The sequence below is a fragment of the Anabrus simplex genome, chromosome 1 (assembly GCF_040414725.1).
Source record: "Anabrus simplex isolate iqAnaSimp1 chromosome 1, ASM4041472v1, whole genome shotgun sequence".
Lineage (NCBI taxonomy): Eukaryota > Metazoa > Arthropoda > Insecta > Orthoptera > Tettigoniidae > Anabrus > Anabrus simplex.
The window spans coordinates 1,407,721,528-1,407,743,462 of record NC_090265.1 but is presented as its reverse complement, the minus strand read 5'-3'; the positions used below and the strand labels follow the sequence as shown (position 1 = coordinate 1,407,743,462).

Here is a 21,935-nt window from a genome sequence, read left to right as displayed (position 1 = left end):
TTCACTTTTTACCCCCAAAGATATCGAAATATGAAGGCAATTTTAATGATTGTGCAGACATTCCTTTTGAGCTATTTTTTGGCTAAACGGTAAGTCGTATCACAAAACGGATGGCGCAATGTCCCTTCAATTCGGAGTGATCTACAACTTTGGTCCTGTGACATTTTGTCGTATCTCTCTCCCTTATACGTTAAATTTGGCCGTATTTCTGGATTGTTCGTAAATTTGGTGATTTTTACAAGTATATTTCATTGTTTGACACACTTATATGAATGATAGGATCATCGCGTTAGGTGTGCACATTGGCACGATTAAGGGACATATGTGTACCAAATTTCATGATTCTAGCTTATACATAAGTAGGCAAAACGTAATGTAAAATGTTAAAAATGCACCCAAATTTCACCCTATTCAAAATTTGAACTCAATTTACCCCCTTAATACGGGAGATACGAGGATATGGTTTAGAAACAAACATGTAGAGCGATAAATGAGGCGTCTGATGGCGCAAACCGTTTCTTAATATCATAAACCGTTTAGGAGATATGAATCTCGAAGTTGAAGTCTGCACTTTTCAATGTGCTCATGCTTATCCGTCATCTTCTATCTTCTATCTATCTATCTATATAAATAAAATTGTATCTGTTTGTCTGTTTGTCTGTTCCACCATCACGTCGAAACGGCTGGATAGATCTCAACCAAACTTCATATTTAGAGTATACTCCTCCCGGGGAAGGTTTCGATATGCATATCATTTTAAAATATTTGAATACACGGGGGGTTTATAGGAAAACCAGAATGGTTTTTCCACCATCACGTCGAAACGGCTGGATAGATCTCAACCAAACTTCATATTTAGAGTATACTCCTCCCGGGGAAGGTTTAGATATGCATATCATTTTAAAATCTTTGAATACACGGGGGGTTTCTAGGAAAACCAGAATGGTTTTTCCACCATCACGTCGAAACGGCTGGATAGATCTCAACCAATTTTCATATTTAGGGTATACTCACCCCGGGGAAGGTTTCGATATGCATATCATTTTAAAATCTTTGAATACACGGGCGGTTTGTAGGAAAACCAGAATGGTTTTTTCCACCATCACGTCGAAACGGCTGGATAGATCTCAACCAAACTATATATTTAGAGTATACTCCTCCCGAGGAAGGTTTCGATATGCATATCATTTTAAAATCTTTGAATACACGGGGGGTTTATAGGAAAACCAGAATGGTTCTTCCACCATCACGTCGAAACGGCTGGATAGATCTCAACCAAACTTCATATTTAGAGTATACTCCTCCCGGGGAAGGCTTCGATATGCATATCATTCTGGAATCTTTGAATACACCGGGGTTTATAGGGAAACCAGAATGGTTTTTCCACCATCACGTCGAAACGGCTGGATAGATCTCAACCAAACTTCATATTTAGAGTATACTCCTCCCGGGGAAGGTTTCGATATGCATATCATTTTAAAATCTTTGAATACACGGGGGGTTTCTAGGAAAACCGGAATGGTTTTTCCACCATCACGTCGAAACGGCTGGATAGATCTCAACCAGATTTCATATTTAGAATATACTCATTTCGGGGAAGGTTTAGATATGCATATCACTTTAAAATCTTCGAATAGACGGGGGTTTATAGGAAAACCCGAATGTTTTTTCCACCATCACGTCGAAACGGCTCGATAGATCTCAACTAAACTTCATATTTAGAGTATACTCCTCCCGGGGACGGTTTCGATATGCACATCATTTTAAAATCTTTGAATACACGGGGGGTTTATAGGAAAACCAGAATGGTTTTTTCCACCATCACGTCGAAACGGCTGGATAGATCACAACCAAACTTCATATTTAGAGTATACTCCTCCCGGGGAAGGTTTCGATATGCATATCATTTTAGAAACTTTGAATACACGGAGGGTTTATAGGAAAACCAGAATGGTTTTTCCACCATCACGTCGAAACGGCTGGATACATCTCAACCAAATTTCATATTTAGAGTATACTCATCCCGGGGACGGTTTCGATATGCATATCATTTTAAAATCTTTGAATAGACGGGGGTTTATACGAAAAGCAGAATGGTTTTTCCACCATCACGTCGAAACGGCTCGATAGATCTCAACTAAACTTCATATTTAGAGTATACTCATCCCGGGGAAGGTTTCAATATGCATATCATTTTAAAATCTTTGAATAGACGGGGGTTTATAAGAAAACCAGAATGGTTTTCCTCCATTTTCTCTTATACTATTGATTTTCTGTAAACTTCGTTTACCGTACGTGAAACGTCTCGTAATTATAAACAACTTTCGTTATGTTCATAATTTACCTTACTCTTTACATGACGGAGAAATTTACAATTTTCTGCTGGTACCATGCTCTGCATTGAGTGACCGACAGACCGACAACGAACCTACAGGTTACCATGGCAACGTCTCTGACTGCATGTCAGCAGGGAAGTAACGTATTGCCATTTTCCTCATCATGCTTTTAAATTCGTGGTTGTTCCTTAGGTAGAAGGCAAGAGAGGCGTCAATCGGCCTATCTGCGGGATATTGGCGGAATATCGTTGGATGTTACAACCGCCTTCGAATAGATTAAGTAATAACACCATTAGTCATCTTCTTATGATTTGTTTACCTAGGAATCAATGGACCTAAATTTCTCCTCTGTTACCGCTTTATTATATCCATAACTCACACTAGCATAATTTATTGAGGGGCATTTGATTTTCCAATACATTAACTTGGCATTTACATATTTGTCGTTTTCCGGCTGCCCTCAATTATAATCCATTTTCTATTACTTTCAACTTTCTTAACTGTATTATTTCTTCCTTAATTACGCCGTATGTACGCGAGTGCTACAAACTACTGGATGTATTTCCACCAATACTCATATTTAGAATACACCTGTCCTTGATAGGTTTTAGGGCAAATATTGTTTCTAAATCCCTGAACTGACTGGGGGTTTATACGAAACCGAAACAGTGATTTTGCACTTCCACAAAATATACACAACCAACGTTAATTTAAATCTATCTGCCTCGGTAGAAATTAATTTCTAAACCTTTTTTCTCATGTGCATCATTTCGATACGAGGATTAATAAGGGAGATATCATTAACGGACCGTTTTTTTGTACAAGTCCCATCGGACTTAACTCACGAGCGGGTGCGTGTAAAGCGTATTCCTTACAACTTGAAAACTACTGAAGATATTCGAACCAAAATTCATATTTAGCATCCACCTGTCCAAAGGTAGGTTTTAAACGTAAATAACATTTCATGTTCCGGAATGGACTGGCGGTTTATAGGGAACCGAAATGGTGATTTTACTCTTCCACAATATATACAGAACAAGACCAACCTGACTGGAAATCGACCAAACGTGATGGAATTCCACCTCTAAACCTTTTTTCATGTGCATTTTTTCGTCAGGAGGATTAATAAGGGAGATATCATGAATGGTCAGTTTTGCAGGTTAAGTCCAGCGGACATAGCCAAAAAGGTGTTTTACATGGAGCAGATTCCTTATCTACATAAATCAAATCGTAACGACTGTGTGCCTCTACACTGACTATTTTGGCGAAATTTTCGTACAGCTTTCCGTTTAAGGGGTAATAATGACCATCTGCATAATTTTTGGTTTAGTTTCCTGAAAGTCCTAATTTTTACCCGCCTCGCCGAAAATCCAGATTGCGGCATAATCTGCCAGAAGAAAAAGAATATAATTGAAATTTGACAAAATTATACGTTTTAGACTGTAACGAACGGAAAACATCCAAGATCATTAAATTTTTCACTTTTTATCCCCGAAGAATATCGAAATATGCAGGCAATTTTTATGATGGTGCAGACCTTCGGAAATTCCTATCACATAACAGATTGCACAATCTCCGTTCAATTTGGAATGATCTACAACCTTGGTCTTATGACTTTTTGCCGTATCTGTATCACTTTTACGTTTGATTTTTCTCTATTAATGGATGTTAAGTCAATTTGGAATTTTCACATGCATAATTCATACCTTCGATTACTTCTATGAAATACAGAATCATCAAACTCTTCACGAAAATTGGCCCACCCAGTAGCCATACATGAGCCAAATGCTATGTATGTAGCCGTCACATAATTATTCGAAAATTAATGTAATGTGAGATAATCTTACAAGAACGTTACCCTGTTCCACGTTTCTAACTCAATCTGACCCAAGAATAGATTACATATCATAGGACCAGCCATTTAGGCCACTAAATCCGGCGTGTCTTATGGTATAATCCTTTGTCGATATGACGTACGTTTAGCAGCAGTTAATCTGTAAATGAAGGTCTTCAATATTGTAAACACGCATATACTTTCGTATGTCGATCTATATATATTCACTGATGTCGATTTTTAGCGATCGAGAAAGGGTGGGTCTGCTATTGTAATCAGTACTCCCCACACCGACTTTGACTGGCAGTATGAAAGGGTTCCTTCTCCAACTCCTGTGTAACTGTCATTAGTAAGGAAGGTCTACAATTGTAATGAATAGTTCACTTCTCGATTTGACTTGCAGAAGGCAAGTGAGCATGCAGTTTTGTTTAAAACTCCCCTACCCGATTGTGTTTGGCAGTAGGCAAGGGTGCCCGCCATTATAAAGAAATGTCCTCATCTAAAATGTGACTGGCATTAGGCATAGTGGCCTGCTATTTTGATGGAAACTCACCAACTTGGTGTGACTGGCAGTAAGCTGGCTGAAAGTAGGAAAATGGGCCTGGCATTATAATGATAACTGCACAACTCAATTTCGAGTGATAGTAGGATAATTGCCTGCCATTATAATAAAAACTGTAATCTGTCTGGAAGTAGGAAAGGGGGGCTGCCATTTTAACGAAAACTCTCCAAATCAATTCTGTCCGCATAGTAGGCAATGGGGCCTGAAATTATAATGTAAACTTCCCAACTCGATTGTGAATGGCAGTAGGCCAGTGAGCCTGCCGGTATATCACAAATCCATAACAAACACTTTACATTGGAAACAACGTACGGGGACCTCCCCATGCTCTTCCTCGGATAACGCTAAGAGACATGCAATTTTAAAACAATCTTATTGACTGCATGCACACTATTTACTTCGATATTCGAATACAATGTAGAATACCGTAGCGAAGCACGGGTACATTCGCTAGTAAATTATAGTTAAAAATGTTTCAACCTAACTATTTCCAGCATAGAAATAATAATGCTATAGGAAGAAGAGTATTATGCATACAGTACTACATACTGCGGACTAGGTTATGTTCTAAAGGAGTCTAGAATCAAGTAATAAAACTCCAAAAAATACATCCTCACTGGTCTGTCTGCTGGTTCCAAGGTTTGCAAGATTGATCCCGGCCGAGGGCGATGGATTTTAACAGGAGATAAATCTCAAGCATGCTTAGAATTTGTTTACATGAAATTCACATGAATGTTGATTTTCTGAGGAAAGTAATATTGCTAAAAGGCTAGGATTTTAATATTTCAGCATTCCCTTGTGTTCCGTAAGACACTACGGACATCAGAAAACACGTATTAGGCCCACGGTACTTGTTATGGTAAAGCATGTTAGAGAATAATAAGAAATAAAAGTGCTCTCCAAGAAATTGTAGACAGCAATGGGTAAAATTATACGACACAACACTTTACACAAATGTAAACTATTTATTTATCAGTAGAGCTAATATCCCACTGAATTTCTACTTTATCACTATGTACAACAGTATTAATTCGCCACAAGCAGCTGATATGAATACAAAAATGTGTCATTGAATTACTTGGCTCTGATTGGCCAGTTCCAGTCGACCATGCCTTCGACTATTCTTTCAGTGCAACCAACGCTAACACAGACTTGACATCATTAGTTTAAACGGGCGAGCTGTTGTGAAATCGTACTTAAGGCAGCTTCTGGCATTATTTTTCAGAATCTGTGAGCTTGCACGTGGGAGATAGTGGGTTCAAATTCCACTGTCGGCAGCCCTGAAAATGGTTTTCCTTGGTTTCCCATTTTTACACCACCATTTTCACCTTAATGAAGGCCACGGCCGCTTCCTTCCAACTCCTAGGCCTTTCCTGTCCCATCGTCGCCACCATAAGACCTATCTGTGTCGGTGTGACGTAAAGCCAGTAGCAAAAAAAAATTAAAAAATTAATGACACCGATTCTAAGCCAAGGGGCATTTTTTGAACCAGTAAACAAAGATCCACTGACAATCGGGTAAATCACATTTTAAAATTTTCTTCTAGCTTCTATATCCACTGTCATGGATTCCACCGGCCCACTTGCGTACTTTCTATGTTGGTAGAGGTATCTCTTTGCACGTTGCTTCTGTGCCTTTTTGTATCTTTCTTGGTAACCCATCATTGCATGGTCCTTGTTGGAGTAGAAATGTTACAGCCACACACCAACGCTGATGTCAAGCATTTTATACCTACTGCCAGGTAGCAGTATGCCTACCATTTAAAACATCCTGTCTGTGCTTGCTGTTGTCTGGTAAATGTGCTTTGCCTCTGATGTCGTTCATCTGCAGCCTCATGCCAGTAATGATGGGTGCTGCTGTTCCATCCATCATGTTGAGTTCTAGTTGCATTTCCTCCACTGAGGGTTTATCACCCCACTTAAGGAAGCTCATCTGTCTGAAGCCGCTGGCCTCTTTAGGGAATCAAGTTGTGTACTGAGACTTGGTGTTGAGCTTCTGACTGTGTGGTGTACTCGGTTACCATAGCAAGAGAATCCTGGCTAGGCACAGTGTATGATGGCACACACAAAGGCAGTAGAAGCCTTGAATCGTACCTTAAGAAACATTACAAGCATTGACTCTGTCAGGGGTTGGGGTCATAGTCCTAGGGGCCTGATTAGGTAGTGTAATGTCTACTGCTTGGGGTTTGCTGACACCATCCTGATGATTGGTGAGGAAGTGGTTCTTCCAAGGAAATTGTGTACAATCGCTCTGGGATATTTCAGTTCGCAACGCTTTTCTGTAATGATATTCAAGATTTTTATGTCGATCAGAGAGTTGGCTGTGTGAACATGTCATTCTCCCTCCATCCTCCAGAATGATCAGGCCATGGAGATAGACACCACCATTCTCAGCAGGTTTGATATACAGGCAATCTCTGTGGACACAATAGATCATAAAGACACCACCCTTTGGAGCTCCTTAATTCATTCTCAGTTCCTGGACATCCTGAGCATAAGCTCAAGCTAGAAGTGGGCACTCCTGTTACACTTCTCTAGAATCTGAATGTTCCTGTACTTTGTAACAGCACTTGCCTTAAAGTAAAACCCTTTACAAGTTTGTAATTTGAAACTACAATAACAGTTTTTGAGAATGATTGTTTTTATTCCCCCCAGATTCCCCGGATTCCACTTATACCAAGTTTCTTACCAGTGCTGTATTATACATAAAAACCAAACCTTTTGACTAGTTACAGAGAAAGACAAGCCAGGCTGAGTAGCTCAGGCAATAGAGTGCTGTCTTTCTGAGCTCAAGTTAGCAGTTTCGATCCTGGCTCAGTCAGGTGGTATTTGAGGTTCAAATACGTCAGCCTCGTGTCAGTAGATTTACTGGCACAATAAAGCATTCCTGCAGGACAAAATTCCAGCACCTTGACTTCTCCAAAAACCACCCACTTAACAAATGTTCCACTGGTTAACATTGGCTATGCGGTTTGGGTCACATAGCTGTAAGCTTGCATTCGGGAGATAAAGGTTTTGAACCATGCTGTCATCAGCCTTGAATATGGGTTTCCCTGGTTTCCCATTTTCACACCAGGCAAATGCCGTGGCTGTACCCTAATTAAGCCCATGGTCACTTCCTTCCCAGTCTTCGCTGTTTCCTATTCCATCATCACCATAAGATCTGTGTTGGTATGACGTAAAACAAATAGCACATTTCAACCAATAAAACAAGCCTTTTTGCCAAAAATCTAGGTATTAGGTTGAGGCATGCTTGTGAATATTAGAATATTTTGCAGTTTCTGTTGTAAGTTGTTTGCTTCCTGAAGTAAAACATTACTGTTAATACTTTGCATAATGCTTGGTATTTGTGTTAAAGTTGTGCTTCATTGCATCTTTTCCTCATCTTTTCAGAATACTTTTATCCGTGAAACACTAATGCCTGGGGAGTGGGATGTTTGTGTAACATCATATGAGATGGTCATAAAAGAGAAGGGCGTTTTCAAGAAATTCAACTGGCGGTATATGGTAATTGATGAAGCTCACCGAATAAAGAATGAGAAATCAAAGCTCTCTGAAATTGTTAGAGACTTCAAAACTACAAATCGTTTGCTACTGACTGGCACTCCATTACAGAACAATCTTCATGAACTCTGGTCTTTACTTAATTTCCTCTTACCTGAAGTATTCACATCATCAGAGGTAAGTTACTGAAATTCTTATGAACTGTCACATTTCCGTGCAAATTATATATACTTTTTTTTATAAAGGACATGTGTTAATAAATTATACAATAGGCTACATATTTGTTTGTGTATTATGCTTTGACATACTCTGCATAATTTTCTTTGTAGGATTTCGATTCATGGTTCAACACAAATAACTTCTTAGGTGACAATGCTCTTGTGGAGAGATTACATGCAGTGAGTATTATACTGCTATATTTGCTTTTTGGCTTGTTGTAGTTGTGTTTTGTGCATTGTGAAACTAACTTTTGTATGTTCATGGGTTACACTGATGCATTAATAGCACATATGTTTTTCTTTAAGGTATTACGCCCATTCCTCCTTCGTCGTCTTAAATCTGAAGTGGAGAAGAGACTCAAACCCAAAAAGGAAATGAAAGTTTATGTTGGGTTGAGTAAAATGCAGCGAGAATGGTTTGTATAAGTCCCAAATATCAGCATTTGTAAGGTTGGCTCTTTATTTATATATGCTGGTAAGGGAATAACATGGCTAGACATTCTGCTACGGTATTGGAGTAGATCATACAGCCAGCCACTCATTGCTGATTGTTGGGGGGCAGGAAATATTTCTACTCCCTAAGGGAGCTGATAGTTTCAGGCAGATAAGTTCTCTAGGGGGATGGGGGTTCCCTCAGTGGGATAAAATGCTGCTGGAATCCACCTTACAGTCTCTGTTGTTCAGGTCAGGAACAGCTGCAGAATCTTTTGACCTTGACAGTTGACTCGGCAGAGAAGGATTTTCGGTATGATAAGAAAGGCGGAAAAGGCAATTGGGCACTCTTTGTCCAGGGAAATGTTCCTGAAGGTCTGCAAAGGTCAGTGTCTTAGGCACATCATGCAGGGAAGTCAAACAAATGATACTGAATTGCTGAGCAAAACAACTAGCAATTGCGCCAGTTTGGGTTTGGGCCGACTGGTGTGAAATGGTTACCGGTAACACAGTGATGAACGATGAAGCCTTGGATGGTAAATATGCTTCTGATCAAGCAAGTAGATCACCTCCAGTAAAAAAAAGCCATTACAACATAGAATGCGAGGCTTGCTTCATTGGGAAATGCCACATCGTCTGACTAGAGCTGAAGAGACATAATATAGGGGCATTTCAGAAACCTATTGGGAAGGATGCGTTCACTTTGAAACAGTGGATCATATTATTTATATCTCTGATGTTGTTGCCACAGGCCATAATGGAATCGCATTTATTATTAGCAAGAGATTCTCCTGATATGTTGAATGCTACAGACCCACTAATGAAAGAATATGGACTCTTGCGTTTAATACAAAGTTTTACAAGGTCATCTTTCCCACAATGATGCAGATGACCAAGAAATCAAGGACTTCTCTTCAGCCCTGGAGGTCACCGCAGCAGTTATTAAGCCAAAAGGCATTTTCATCTTGGGTGATTTTAATGCATAGGTTGGGAACAATGCAATGGATTCTCAATTGCAGGAAGTAGTAGGACCGTATTATCTAGGGACGCACAATGGAGGAGGCTACAGACTTATCCAGTTTACAACTGATAACAAATACACTCTCATGAAGTGCTGTCTGTTCACATGGATCTCCCCTAATTGTAGGTACAGAAACCAAATTAACTACATGCTTATTAGAGGTGTAGAACTTCCTTTCACAACATTAAAACCAAACTTGGGTGCAGAATGTGTTTCTGATTTCCGTGTGCCGACAGATTCAGTCAAGATAAAAGTTTAGTCAATCCATAAGGCAACTGGAGACAAGAAGAATTGCTGTACGTAAACCAGACATCTTTCAGGAAGCACTTTGAAGGGATGGAATACCGAACATGGAAGCGGAGCCCAGTGTCATTTGGAATAAATCTAAGGACTGGATAGTGAAAACTGTAAAGAAAATTATCATTCCCTGTGCTGCAGGGTTGCACCACCATTGGATATCGGATAAAGCCTTTGACCTCGTTGTGAAGAGACTTAAGGTTTGGCATAAAAATGTAGATCCAGGCGATCCGACTTGCCAAATAAGAGTTGAGAATGACAAAATATGCTGGCAGAAGATATAAAAACAAACACCTTATCAACCTGTGTGTGGAACTGGAAAGAGATGCAGATGAGATTCATTCCACAGAACTGTACAGGAAAGTGAAGTACCTAACCTGAGAGTTTGAATCTAAGACTTAGGTTATTGACGATGATTACAGCAATATCTTCACATTTGGGAAAGATATTGCCAGAGTGCGGAGGGAATATTGCTGTAGGCTGTTCCGTGTGATGTGCCACAACTGGAAACAATAAGACACCCAACACTGGTAAACCTAGAACCAGTTGTTCAAGAGCAAGTGGAGAGAGCATAAGAAGAAGCACCAGACCTCAAAAGCACTGGGCTCTGTAATGGAATAACTACCAAGGTCCTGAAGAACAGGAGTGATCTAGATATTGACATCTTGCACAACATCTCTCAAAAGATTTGGATGACTGGACACTGGCCTGACCAGTGGTGTCATTGTGCAAGGAAAGCTTAACATTTAGTTGCACAATAGCACTCATTCACCTTGATAGCAAAGGCATGCTTACCATACTCATCATCATCATCATCATAATTGTAGCGTTTGTCCCAAAATGGCAGGGTCCGCTGTTTTGCAAGCTAATCTCCACATGTTTCTATTAAGGGCATCATTTGAAACAAGATGAACATAGCGCATATCTTCTTGAAGGCGATCAAGCCAGCGTTTCTTGGGCTGACCACGTGGCCTATTTCCGGATGGTGTGATGCAAAGTGCTGTCTGTACAATAGATGAAACTTCTCTGTGCGTTATGTGGCCATACCGCCGAAGTTGGGTCTCTCTCTTCTTGTCTACGATCGAGGCAACTCAATGACATGCTGAAAACTTTCCTACTTCCTCAAAAACCACACAAACAGACTGGCTTTGTTCCTCGTAAAGGATCAAGCGAACAGATCCTAGATGTTCAACAACTGATAGAAATTCAGTTCAATGTTGAAATGCTCTTATTCTTTGTGTAATAAGGAAGCCTTTGAAAATGTAAGATATTCAAAGCTCTAGCCAATACTTGTGGAAATGGGAACACCTGAACATCCAGTATTTGAATACGTCGAACATTGGAGCTATGTGAGTTGATGATACCATATCGCCCCCTGTGGGTGGGGGACGCAGACGAAGAATACACCCATGGTATCCTGTGCCTGTCGTAAGAGTGACTAAAAGGGGTGAGTAAAGATGATGAAATTAGAACTGTGAGAATACTTGTGATTAGTACCATTACGTGCGGGACACCATGGGTCGATGTTACTTGCGACTAGTACCATACTGCGAGAAAAACCATGGGTCTACATTACATAGGAGCAGTACCATAATGTGAGAAACACTATGGATCTGGATATTGTTTGTGATAATGGGCATCATGTATTACACCGGTCGGTTCCACTGTGTTCAGAATGGGTGTGCATTACCTATGAGTAGGACCACTTTATGGGAAACACCATAACGTATCCTCAAAGACGCACACGAGATGCTGTCAGTTGGCACAACTTTTATTCACGTCTATTTACAAATTAAACACACACATAACCTTAATCACTGCTGTCACAAAAAAAAAAAAAAAAAAAAAAACACATCACAAAGCTGCCATTAAAAAAAACATCGCTGCACATGGAGATTACAACCTTGAAACACAGTTGAAACAGTTGACTACCGACTGCCTACATTGGCATGTCAGTTAACCACAACACGTGTTCATCAGTGGAACTCCTGCTAAACAATAACTCCCTGACCAATAACTTGCTGGTCACGGCCAAGATCGTCTCCTTATGTATGTCCTAGCCAGGCTTCCAGAGGGATACATTACAAGAAATACCTTCTTGAAAATTCTAGGGTGCCTAATACATAGATTATAATGTACAGAATCAGTCTAGTGCCTTTCTTGAAATTACATTGTGTTTCACAATTATGGATTACAAATTATGTATACAGGTAAAAATGAATTGTATACAGGTTTTTACATGAATTGAACTGATATAAATGTCTATATACAGTGCATGTTTCATGACATAACCTCACAAACAATGCGATCGTATCGTATGTACACATGATGTCGTAGTAATAATAATAATAATAATAATAATAATAATAATAAATGGATGTAAACACTTCATAATGATACATTACAAGTAATAATAACCATAATCGTAAAATAATATAATTTGAGCTTGATGTTTGCATTAGTTACCCATGGGAGAGAGAATATTGTTTTCGAGTTATGTCCGTTTATCGCACTTGCGTCAATGTTCCCCCTATAACTTGAAACAATTTCCAAACTTTGTCACACTCTCTTGGTCCTCACCATTTAACTACACACAGACCACCTCAGTCACACAGCCCTCCTCAGTCTCACAGCCCTCCTGTTGGCGCTGTCGAAGTCCACAGTTCACAGCCCGGCGATTCCATCGGGGACCACCACCTTCCCATGGTGGGTCGGCTGGGTCCGGTCGATGGTATGTCCGTTCCTGGTGATGGTGATCCACAGGCTCTTGCGTGGCATTGGAAGTTCCGCTAGCTTTTCCCTCGGTTGTACCTTTGTGTTCTGTCAGGTGGCACCCTCGTTTGTTGGTTGTCGGTTTGGACCTCATTGGAACTCCGTCTCCTAGAGGGGTTCGCACTGGCTGTGTCATTGCCATCACTGCCTCCATCTCCTGGGACATCATCTGAGCCTCCCCTTAGTTCTGCTCCACGCTGAACATCCTCCCTGGACAGTTCACGGTGCCGTGGAGCTTACTGCGGCTGTCGAGCGACTTGCTCTTGGTGTCATACTGGTACGGCCCATTCACCGTCGCGTCGTCTGGTTGTTCGGTCTCGGCGTCGAATACCTGCGGCATTATATTGGTGCATTGAGTCCTCTCCTGCAGCTGGACTCGGTAGTCGGCTCTCAGTTGGTGGACACTGCTGCGCCCGCTGAACTCTCCCACAGTTTCCTCGCAGGTCGAACATGACTGCAGGCTGCGTTGTACTTCTATCTCCTGCCCGCAAAGTCCAGCGATCGGGTATTCCGCCCCCTCCTCTGATATCAATCCGGTCTTGAACTAATTTTCTCCTCGAGTTTTCCAAACTGGGCCTCAATGTTCCCCTTGAGATTTCCAAACTGGGCCTCTTCCTCGAGTGTTCCAAACTGGCTCTCGATGTTCTCAAGTTTTCCTAATTGGGCCTCAGTGTTTTTAGCCAAGGAAATTAACTGTGTAAACAACACCACGGTCCTCTGGTCATTCTTCATTTTTCGATTCCAATGTATTCTATTAATCCTGTCACGGTCGCCACTTAACGTATCCACAAAGACGCACACGAGATTCTGTCAGTTGGTACAGAATTATTTATTCATATCTATAAGTTAACACACACATAACCTTAATCACAGTATCACAAACAAAACACTTCACTCCGAGAACATCAACAAAGCTGCCATTTTGACAAAAGCCAATCGCTGCACATGGAGATTACATCCTTGAATCACAGTTGAAACAGATGACTACCGACTGCCTACCTCAGCATGTCAGTTCACAAGTGTTCACCAGTGAGTTAGCCAGGCGAAATTTACAACAGGTGATAGGATATAATACCAAGAAGAGGTAGTTCCAGGTGCAAGATGGCTTTTTTATTCAATCATGACCCTAACGGTTCACTTTTTTTCTTTTGTGAGACATTAAATTTAACTCTGGCTGGTTAAACAATTGTGGATTTCCTGCTTCTGTGGCTGCTGAAAAATGCATATAAACTTGCTTGTCATCATAATTTTCAGGAAGCTTCAGAGTCGGGTAAACTGGTAGGAGGTCAAGGTACTGAAATTTCTGGTCCGTGAGGAATGGGTCTCATCGCTAACCTGAAATTTGTGTACACAATATTGTATGTGTTTTTCTTATTAAATCCAGCTTCTTAACACAGGCAAAAGTAAATCACTGGTATGGTCCGGGGGCTAATGCCAAACCAACCCTGTCCTGAATGCAAGGGCCTTATGTTTCCCATGGCTTCACTGTCATAGGTTTTCAAGGCACGTTTTACGGATTATGTGGAGAGCCCACACCTTATCCGAGAGTCCTAATTTTGCTTTAAAATACACATAATATAATTTTCACCAATGAAGTTCCTACTCGCCCCTTCATTATATAACACCCACACACGTAACAGAATGAGTCTGGCTTATTCACACGTCTTCTAATTCCTGACACACTCGCCATTTTCATGATACATCATCATCATAATCATAATTTCTCCTTTTCCAGCCGACACTGGGTTGGAGCAAATATGGTTCCTCTCCACTTCATCTTGTCTCTCCACCATTCCTCATCCAACACTGTATTCCAGTCCAGGTTTCATTGTCCTATGCTGTTCTTCAGTGTCCATTGATTGCAATTTTGTTCTTCCTTGTCATCTTTCTAGTGTTTTTCTTGGCAGTCTTTCTTCTTTCATCTGCTTGGCATGTTCAAACCACCTCAGTCTGTTCTGTTCCAGTTGTCATTCAGTTTTCACCATTTACCTCTTTTTGAATATCTTCATTTATCACTCTATCCCTCCTTGTCTTCTGTACCATACTCTTCAGGAATTTCATTTCAGGTGCCTCTACTCTACTCTCATCTCTCTGCCATTGTCCAAGTTTCTGAATATGTCAATATATTGTACATTACTTCGTTTGCCTTCCTTGGTACATCTTTATTCCATATTAATCTCACCGGGCGAGTTGGCCGTGCGCGTAGAGGCGCGCGGCTGTGAGCTTGCATCCGGGAGATAGTAGGTTCGAATCCTACTATCAGTCGCCCTGAAAATGGTTTTCCGTGGTTTTCCATCTTCACACCAGGCAAATGCTGGGGCTGTACCTTAATTAAGGCCACGGCCGCTTCCTTCCAACTCCTAGTCATTTCCTATCCCATCGTCGCCATAAGACCTATCTGTGTCGGTGCGACGTAAAGCCCCTAGCATATTAATCTCTGTACCTGGTGGTAGAAGACACTCCTCAGTTGTATCCTTCTACAAATTTCCATATCCAGTCTCCCATTTTCACAGCACAACACATGCCTTGTGCAGGCTCATTTAGAAACGTACACTCATGACACAACTGACTGCCACCGGACTGGGCTGCAACACTGCATTTCAGGTGGTAACATTTCTAAAAATAGACTCTGAAATTGGAAGAGTTCAATGGAAGGGTCAAATTTGGTGGAGGGGAATTGGATTGACAAACATGCACAACAATAAAAAAGCAAACGGCAGCCACACTAACAACCGAGTCACTGTTACTGCAAAGCAGCCCTGAGCTGCAGTGACACATTTTCAGACAGTAAAGGGCGATTAACACTAAAACTAGATGTGATACAAAAAATAAACAGTGACATTTCTGAAATCAGGAGACCTTATTTAGTTAAAAACCACTTATCAGATGCTTTGTCACAAGAATCATGCTGGTGGTGTTACTTGTTGTGAAGGATTTCTTGAAGTTATTAGTTTTATCAGTTGTTTTCATTGGAGTTCTTTGTACTTTCTAGGTATACAAAGGTGTTAATGAAGGATATTGATGTTGTCAATGGTGCTGGGAAAATAGAGAAGATGAGACTGCAGAACATTCTCATGCAGCTCCGAAAATGTACTAATCATCCATATTTGTTTGATGGTGCTGAACCTGGCCCGCCTTACACAACTGATGAACATTTGGTGGGTAAACTGTTTTTTGTTCTTGCTTATTTCACTGCTTTTATTAAATGTTTTATGCTTGAGGCTTTGATATTTCGTAAGTAGTTTTACAGTGGAACCTCGGTTCTCCGTTTTTGGAGGAACCACGCCAGCAATCGAACGCGGGCTTTCCGGGTGAGAAGCAGGCAAGTTAGACCGCAGGTCTGGCTTCAAACGTTGATTACCAGTACGCGACTTAAAAATCTCGAAACTTTACATTCACTTTTACCGGGGAAACTTCGTCAGTTTCCTCTGAAAACTTTATCATATTCCTTTGAAAATCTTTCAGTTCAGCAACTTTGATCAGCCAAACTTTCGAAAAATCTAATACTCGTAACGCCAAGCCAAACAATCAACCACAAGTAGTTTTTCATTCTCTAATCTAATAAAGTAAAGTACATTAGATACAAAAGCGTCCAACATGATGGCAAAATCCTTTTTTTTTAAATCTTCCATTGTAATTTGGTCACCGGTATGCTCTTCCTAGTCAGTTTATGGAAATCTTGTACCGCTTAAATTAGGCCTAGACTACATCGACTTTTAAAGGTTATGTTGAACTCGAGAATATGGTTTAGAAAGTATCAATCCTCAAGTTCTCGAATGCATTCTGCCCGTCACTATCATTAACACTTCCGAAATTACGATTATTCGCGACCTTGAGCTCGGCTGGGAAACACGTCCGCTATATAAATACAAGTCAGTACAAGTGCGAAATGATACTAGGTTTTTAAATGTAACATGCGCAAATAAAATGACTGTGGCTTTTATAACATTTTAACACAAAAACATGAATTCTCAGTCTTATATTAGGATGAAAAGAGTAATAGGCAATCCCAAAACTTCCCATGGCTTTGTGTATGCAAGGTGCAACATCTGTTCTGATCTCGATAACATAATCGTATACCTACGATAATATTAAAATACTAAATTTGTGTTACTTAAGAGGAGCAGTTTCGATTTCTACCTGAAGGCCCATTGACTATACAGTGCCCTGAGGGAAATGCCGAAAACCTGTTTGGCGATACACTCGAAAAAAGTAAAAAAATAAACATCCAACCCTGAACATAATGTAGACATTTTGCAAGTACGAACATTTAATGAAACTCGTTCCGTCTTCAAATAGAGCTGTCGAAAGGCGCTCTGTCTCTTTCCATTTGTTGTGGACACTCTCTGCTTTGATTTCCGAGGATTCTCTAAACAATGCTACCCGAATGCGATGCTAAGATGACCCCTTATGCAAGTTCACCGCTGATCGCTTTTCCAGTACAGTACTTCAAATTACCACAATGGCGGGACATAAACACCAAGATCCGTAAGTATGCCGTAGCCGTCCTTTCGTACGATACAGTTTCTTGCAAAATGCGTGTTCGAGGATTTAGCGTTGATTGGACTGAAATTTCTGGATGGTTTATTTGGGCAATCGTTTCTTCGAGGAATGGATAATGCGGGAATTTTACAACATGATTTAATTAGGATGCTCACGGGACCACGCAATTTGAACGAATAGTACGGGAAAACGTAGTTTCCGGGAACGTATAATAGGTTCTACTGTATTTTATTTTGGTAGCAGAGCTGGACTTATAACTTATGCATTGATTTCTCGTTGATAAGTGACTTACCTTTTTTTGCTATGTTTTCAAAACATAAAAGATTATGTTATACACGTCGGATAATTTCAGTTAAGGGAAGATAAATAATGCACTCAACTTACAAGATATATTGCCTCTTGCTATATAAAGAAGTGGTGCAGTATGCAACCTATATAATCAAATTGACACATCATAGATGACCTATTGTGGAATACTGAAGAATGTTGAGGAACACTGAAAATAATTACAAGAATCAAGTGGACAAATTTATTGGCTGATACAGTGGTAGAAATTAGGATAAAGGCACGTGGTTTTGTGTTGTGGGTGGGGAAAATGTTTGTTTACTTATTTAGTATTGCACGCATTTTTTTCCGTAATTTTTGCAATCAGAGTATACAAAATGCTTACTTCATGTCAGCGATTATTGTCCTAGTCTCCGTCCAGTTCCTTGTGGAATTCAGGTTGAAGATCTGGATCATTGGAAAGCTCTAGAAGGACTTGATGAATGTCCTCCACAGTTGCCAATCTTACAGCGTTTTCAAAAGAAATTGAATGTTTGTTTAGATCAAGGAATTATTTGTGAATAAAACAAAAGGAATCTCTTATATTTCGGTGATGAAATTGATCTGAAACTTATTTGCCGATGTGAAAAATAATATTAGAACTTCCACAATGAGAAAAGTTATATGAATACTTAGATCACAACGGACGAGCTATATAATTTATAATTAAACAAGCACACACGGAATGAACACGTCCTACACCAAGTGCGAAATAAACTGTTGCGGGAGCGAGCGCACGTTCACTCAGTGTGGTGTCACTGTACCTGTCAACTTCCACAGCCCATGGATGACTGACAAGAGCCAGATAAGCAATTAACTGAATTGAAACCTAGTGGTAATATAATGAACAAAGCATACTTTGGCTGCCAAGGCGGGAGATCGCTACGTTCATCAGGAAAGTGAAAACAATGGAATTTGCTGCACTGAGTGTGGCTGCTCGTACAGCCGGACGGTTAAAAAGTCTGCAGTTTTAGTGTCACTGTATAGTCATAAATGAGTGTGCAAAATTTCACATCTCTAGGTATAATAGTTTGGGTATCTAAAAGTGGGGGGGACTGCAGTTAAGATTTTATTACTTGCACCCCTGTCTCAGAACATTCCAGGACCATAGTCTTCTTGCTGCTGACTCTTCTCATTGTCTCTCTTCCTTTTTTCAATTGTACTTTCCTTAGCCACCATATGGCTCCTAGAACGATGTAAATAAGAGGTCAGAAAACTTGGCAAATGAATCATAAAACAGAAGAACGTAAAGCAAATCCAACATGGAATCTTCAACGCCGAGATTCTAGTAACCTTGACAGCCAGATAGTTTCAGAAATTTTGACAGATGTCACCGAACATACAAGTCTCGTAAAGACGAGTTAACTCGTCTCCCGTCCACAACGCGTGGCCAGCCAAACACGAGTGAATTCGTCTCTCGTCCGCAATGTGTTAAACAAATAAGCAATCAATATGAATCAATAACTCGGCATGCAGAAACTGCCTAACGAACTCCCTCTATGTCTTTATTAACTTGCGGGAAAATGCAATAAAACATATTTAAAACAAAACTTATTTCGAAAAATGTTATACTTGTAGCCCCAAATATTCTGTCTACATTGGCTTCCTAAGCTTTTGGCTCAAATCTAAGTGTTTGACATCAACACGTAACCACATTTGCATAATGTTTCCGACTCGAGGTTCATATATTCCGATACAATGTTTTATATGCCTCTTATCTTAGATATCAATGCCACTATCGTTACAGACTTTCATACGAGATTGAGGTACTCTCGTGTCCCCATCTTACTCCAATCAAAGAAAATTCGATATCACTGGCTATGCAAATTTGTATCTCCCCTACCTGCTTCTGGTTGGTTGAATTCGAACTCGGAGACAAAGAGCGATGCGGTGGCACTTCCTCAACGACTTCTTTCAAACTTGAGAATACGCATAGATTCTGGCTCTGTACTGACTTGTCCCTAACATAGGCGCGGTCTAGAACACAGCTGGCCTTTGTTTGACTCCAAGCAATAATGCATAAATAATCCCACAGTGTTATCCATAACTAAATGGTATACAATTGAAGCATATATCGATATGGTTCAGTACCCCTACCACACCGCCCTCCGGATTCCCCTCACACAACTGTCCCTCACTCCCCTTCCTCATAACCATCTCCTTTCTCCCGCCTACCCATACCTATGCCCTGCCCTTGACTCACACACGTCCCAGCTCGTAGTTCCCATCCATGCTTCAAGCCCCGCAGCAGGCTGCGCAAAGTGAGTTTCATATTACACGTCGTTATTCTTCTTTCCCTCCTTTGTAATATATATGTCTTTTGCTTTTCTAATTAGGTTATTTCCTTTCTCTGTGCTTCAGGATCTGCATAGGACTGAGAAACATTGGTCACACAAACAACTAGTGACCTTCACTTGTAATGTTCTCTACCTTTCGTAGTATGGAACAACACTAGCTTAGAAAAATCAGATAAAGCACAAACAATTACTTACAGCTGCACAGCTTTCATGTGATCAACTTCATTTTTTCACAGGAAGACTATTCACTAAGTTCTTAAAGTGTTCACTCAAGTTTTAAACAAAAAATATTTTATATACAATCAAGACAACATCTAATGTGATCCTATTGTCATAAGACTCACAAGGTCAAATTGTTAGTAGCAGAAGACTTATAAGATTAAGACTTTACATCAAATGTGATCTCATCTTCATTTCTAGATTATATAAGACTCTCAAGGTTTTAACTTGTCAGCAACTGAAGATTCATTTTTAAGCTCTATCATTCTTTGTATTTTATCTATGACCACTTATTCTTAAGGGTAATTTTACTAAGGACCTGTATTCTATGTGTGCATATTTTCTTGTGTAATTTGTTCTCTGGCCCTCTTTGTAAGATCGGCTGATTGCAAGTTACAAATCTCATTCCGTATTGACGGTTATCACTTTACAAATAAAAATATTTATAAAATCCTCCTTATCAATACAATTCAAGTCATCCGTTAGATCAGGGTCAGCCAACTGCGAGTACGTGTGATGTCAGGTAACACGTCGCACACTCTGCTCGGGCAGCGAAACGAAGTACTTAGTACTGTAACTGAGAAGTGAAGGCTTGAGGGGCGAGAGGAAATGCAACTTCATTCGTAGAGGGAGGCCCAAGGGCTGCAGGTAGTACAATGAGGTATGTGTAGTACAGATTTCTCTCCACATAATTTATTTAACATAACTTTGTTATGAATTAATATAAAAGTTATAAAGCAACTTTATTTCTACATATACAAACTAAACTAATTTTTTCCGGTGAATCTTCGGAACTGATATTGAACACAAAATTGCTGTGTTTTACAATATCACCCACTGTAAAAAATAGTGCCAATAGTAACAAACAGCACAGTTTTACAACAAAAATAGTACAGAGAGTAGTCTGTAAACTCGAAACATACGTTTTATCTCATGATATCGATACTCAGTTGCCACTCGTGGGTTTCTTTGATTTTTGTAGTCTTGTTTCGTTTATTAGTTTTGCAATATTTGGAGTTAATGTTTGAGGAAACACTAAGTTTAAGAGCACTCAAATCGTGATCTGACAACTGGCTTCAATATTTTGGTTTTGTTGATTTAAAATAGAAAAGATTCGTTCACAGGCATATGTGGAACCTAATATACTCTACATTCCCGCTGCAAACCTATGCAATCAGGGAAACCTTTCTTTTTAATATTATGAGCCCAACTACTCCAGAATTGCGCCCTACCATAGAAGGTGCACCATCTGTTGCTATTGAAACTAGTTTGTTCCATGACAAAGAAGCATTTTCAACAACACTTACAATGCAGTTGAGAATGTCGATGCCTTTCGTGGTATTCTTCATAGGCACTAAATCCAGTATTTCCTCCCAAATTGTTAAGTTTTTGTCAACCCCTCGTATGAAAACGGCTAGCTGGGCCGTGTCAGAAATATGTGTCCTCGTCAATTGCTAAGGAGTATGCCCGGAAGCTTTTTGTCAGTTCTGATAATTGTAGGTGGGCATCATCAGATAGGTCTTGAATTTTTGTCGATACTGTGTGCACAGACAAGCTGGTAGCTTCGAACTCTTGAATGATATTTAGACAAAACTCCTCACCTGCTAGAATTAAACA

At 40.1% G+C, this 21,935-nt stretch overlaps 1 protein-coding gene across 2 annotated transcripts in view; it reads left to right on the top strand.

The window, feature by feature from the left end:
* Positions 1–21,935, top strand: part of Iswi (Imitation SWI) — a 304,965-nt gene that overhangs the window by 124,908 nt on the left and 158,122 nt on the right. For both annotated transcript variants that reach the window (XM_068225541.1, XM_068225540.1), the window contains exons 7-10: positions 8,125–8,412; positions 8,565–8,633; positions 8,760–8,869; positions 15,968–16,133. In XM_068225541.1, the coding sequence (XP_068081642.1) occupies positions 8,125–8,412; positions 8,565–8,633; positions 8,760–8,869; positions 15,968–16,133 (633 nt within the window). The remainder of the gene's footprint in view (positions 1–8,124; positions 8,413–8,564; positions 8,634–8,759; positions 8,870–15,967; positions 16,134–21,935) is intronic.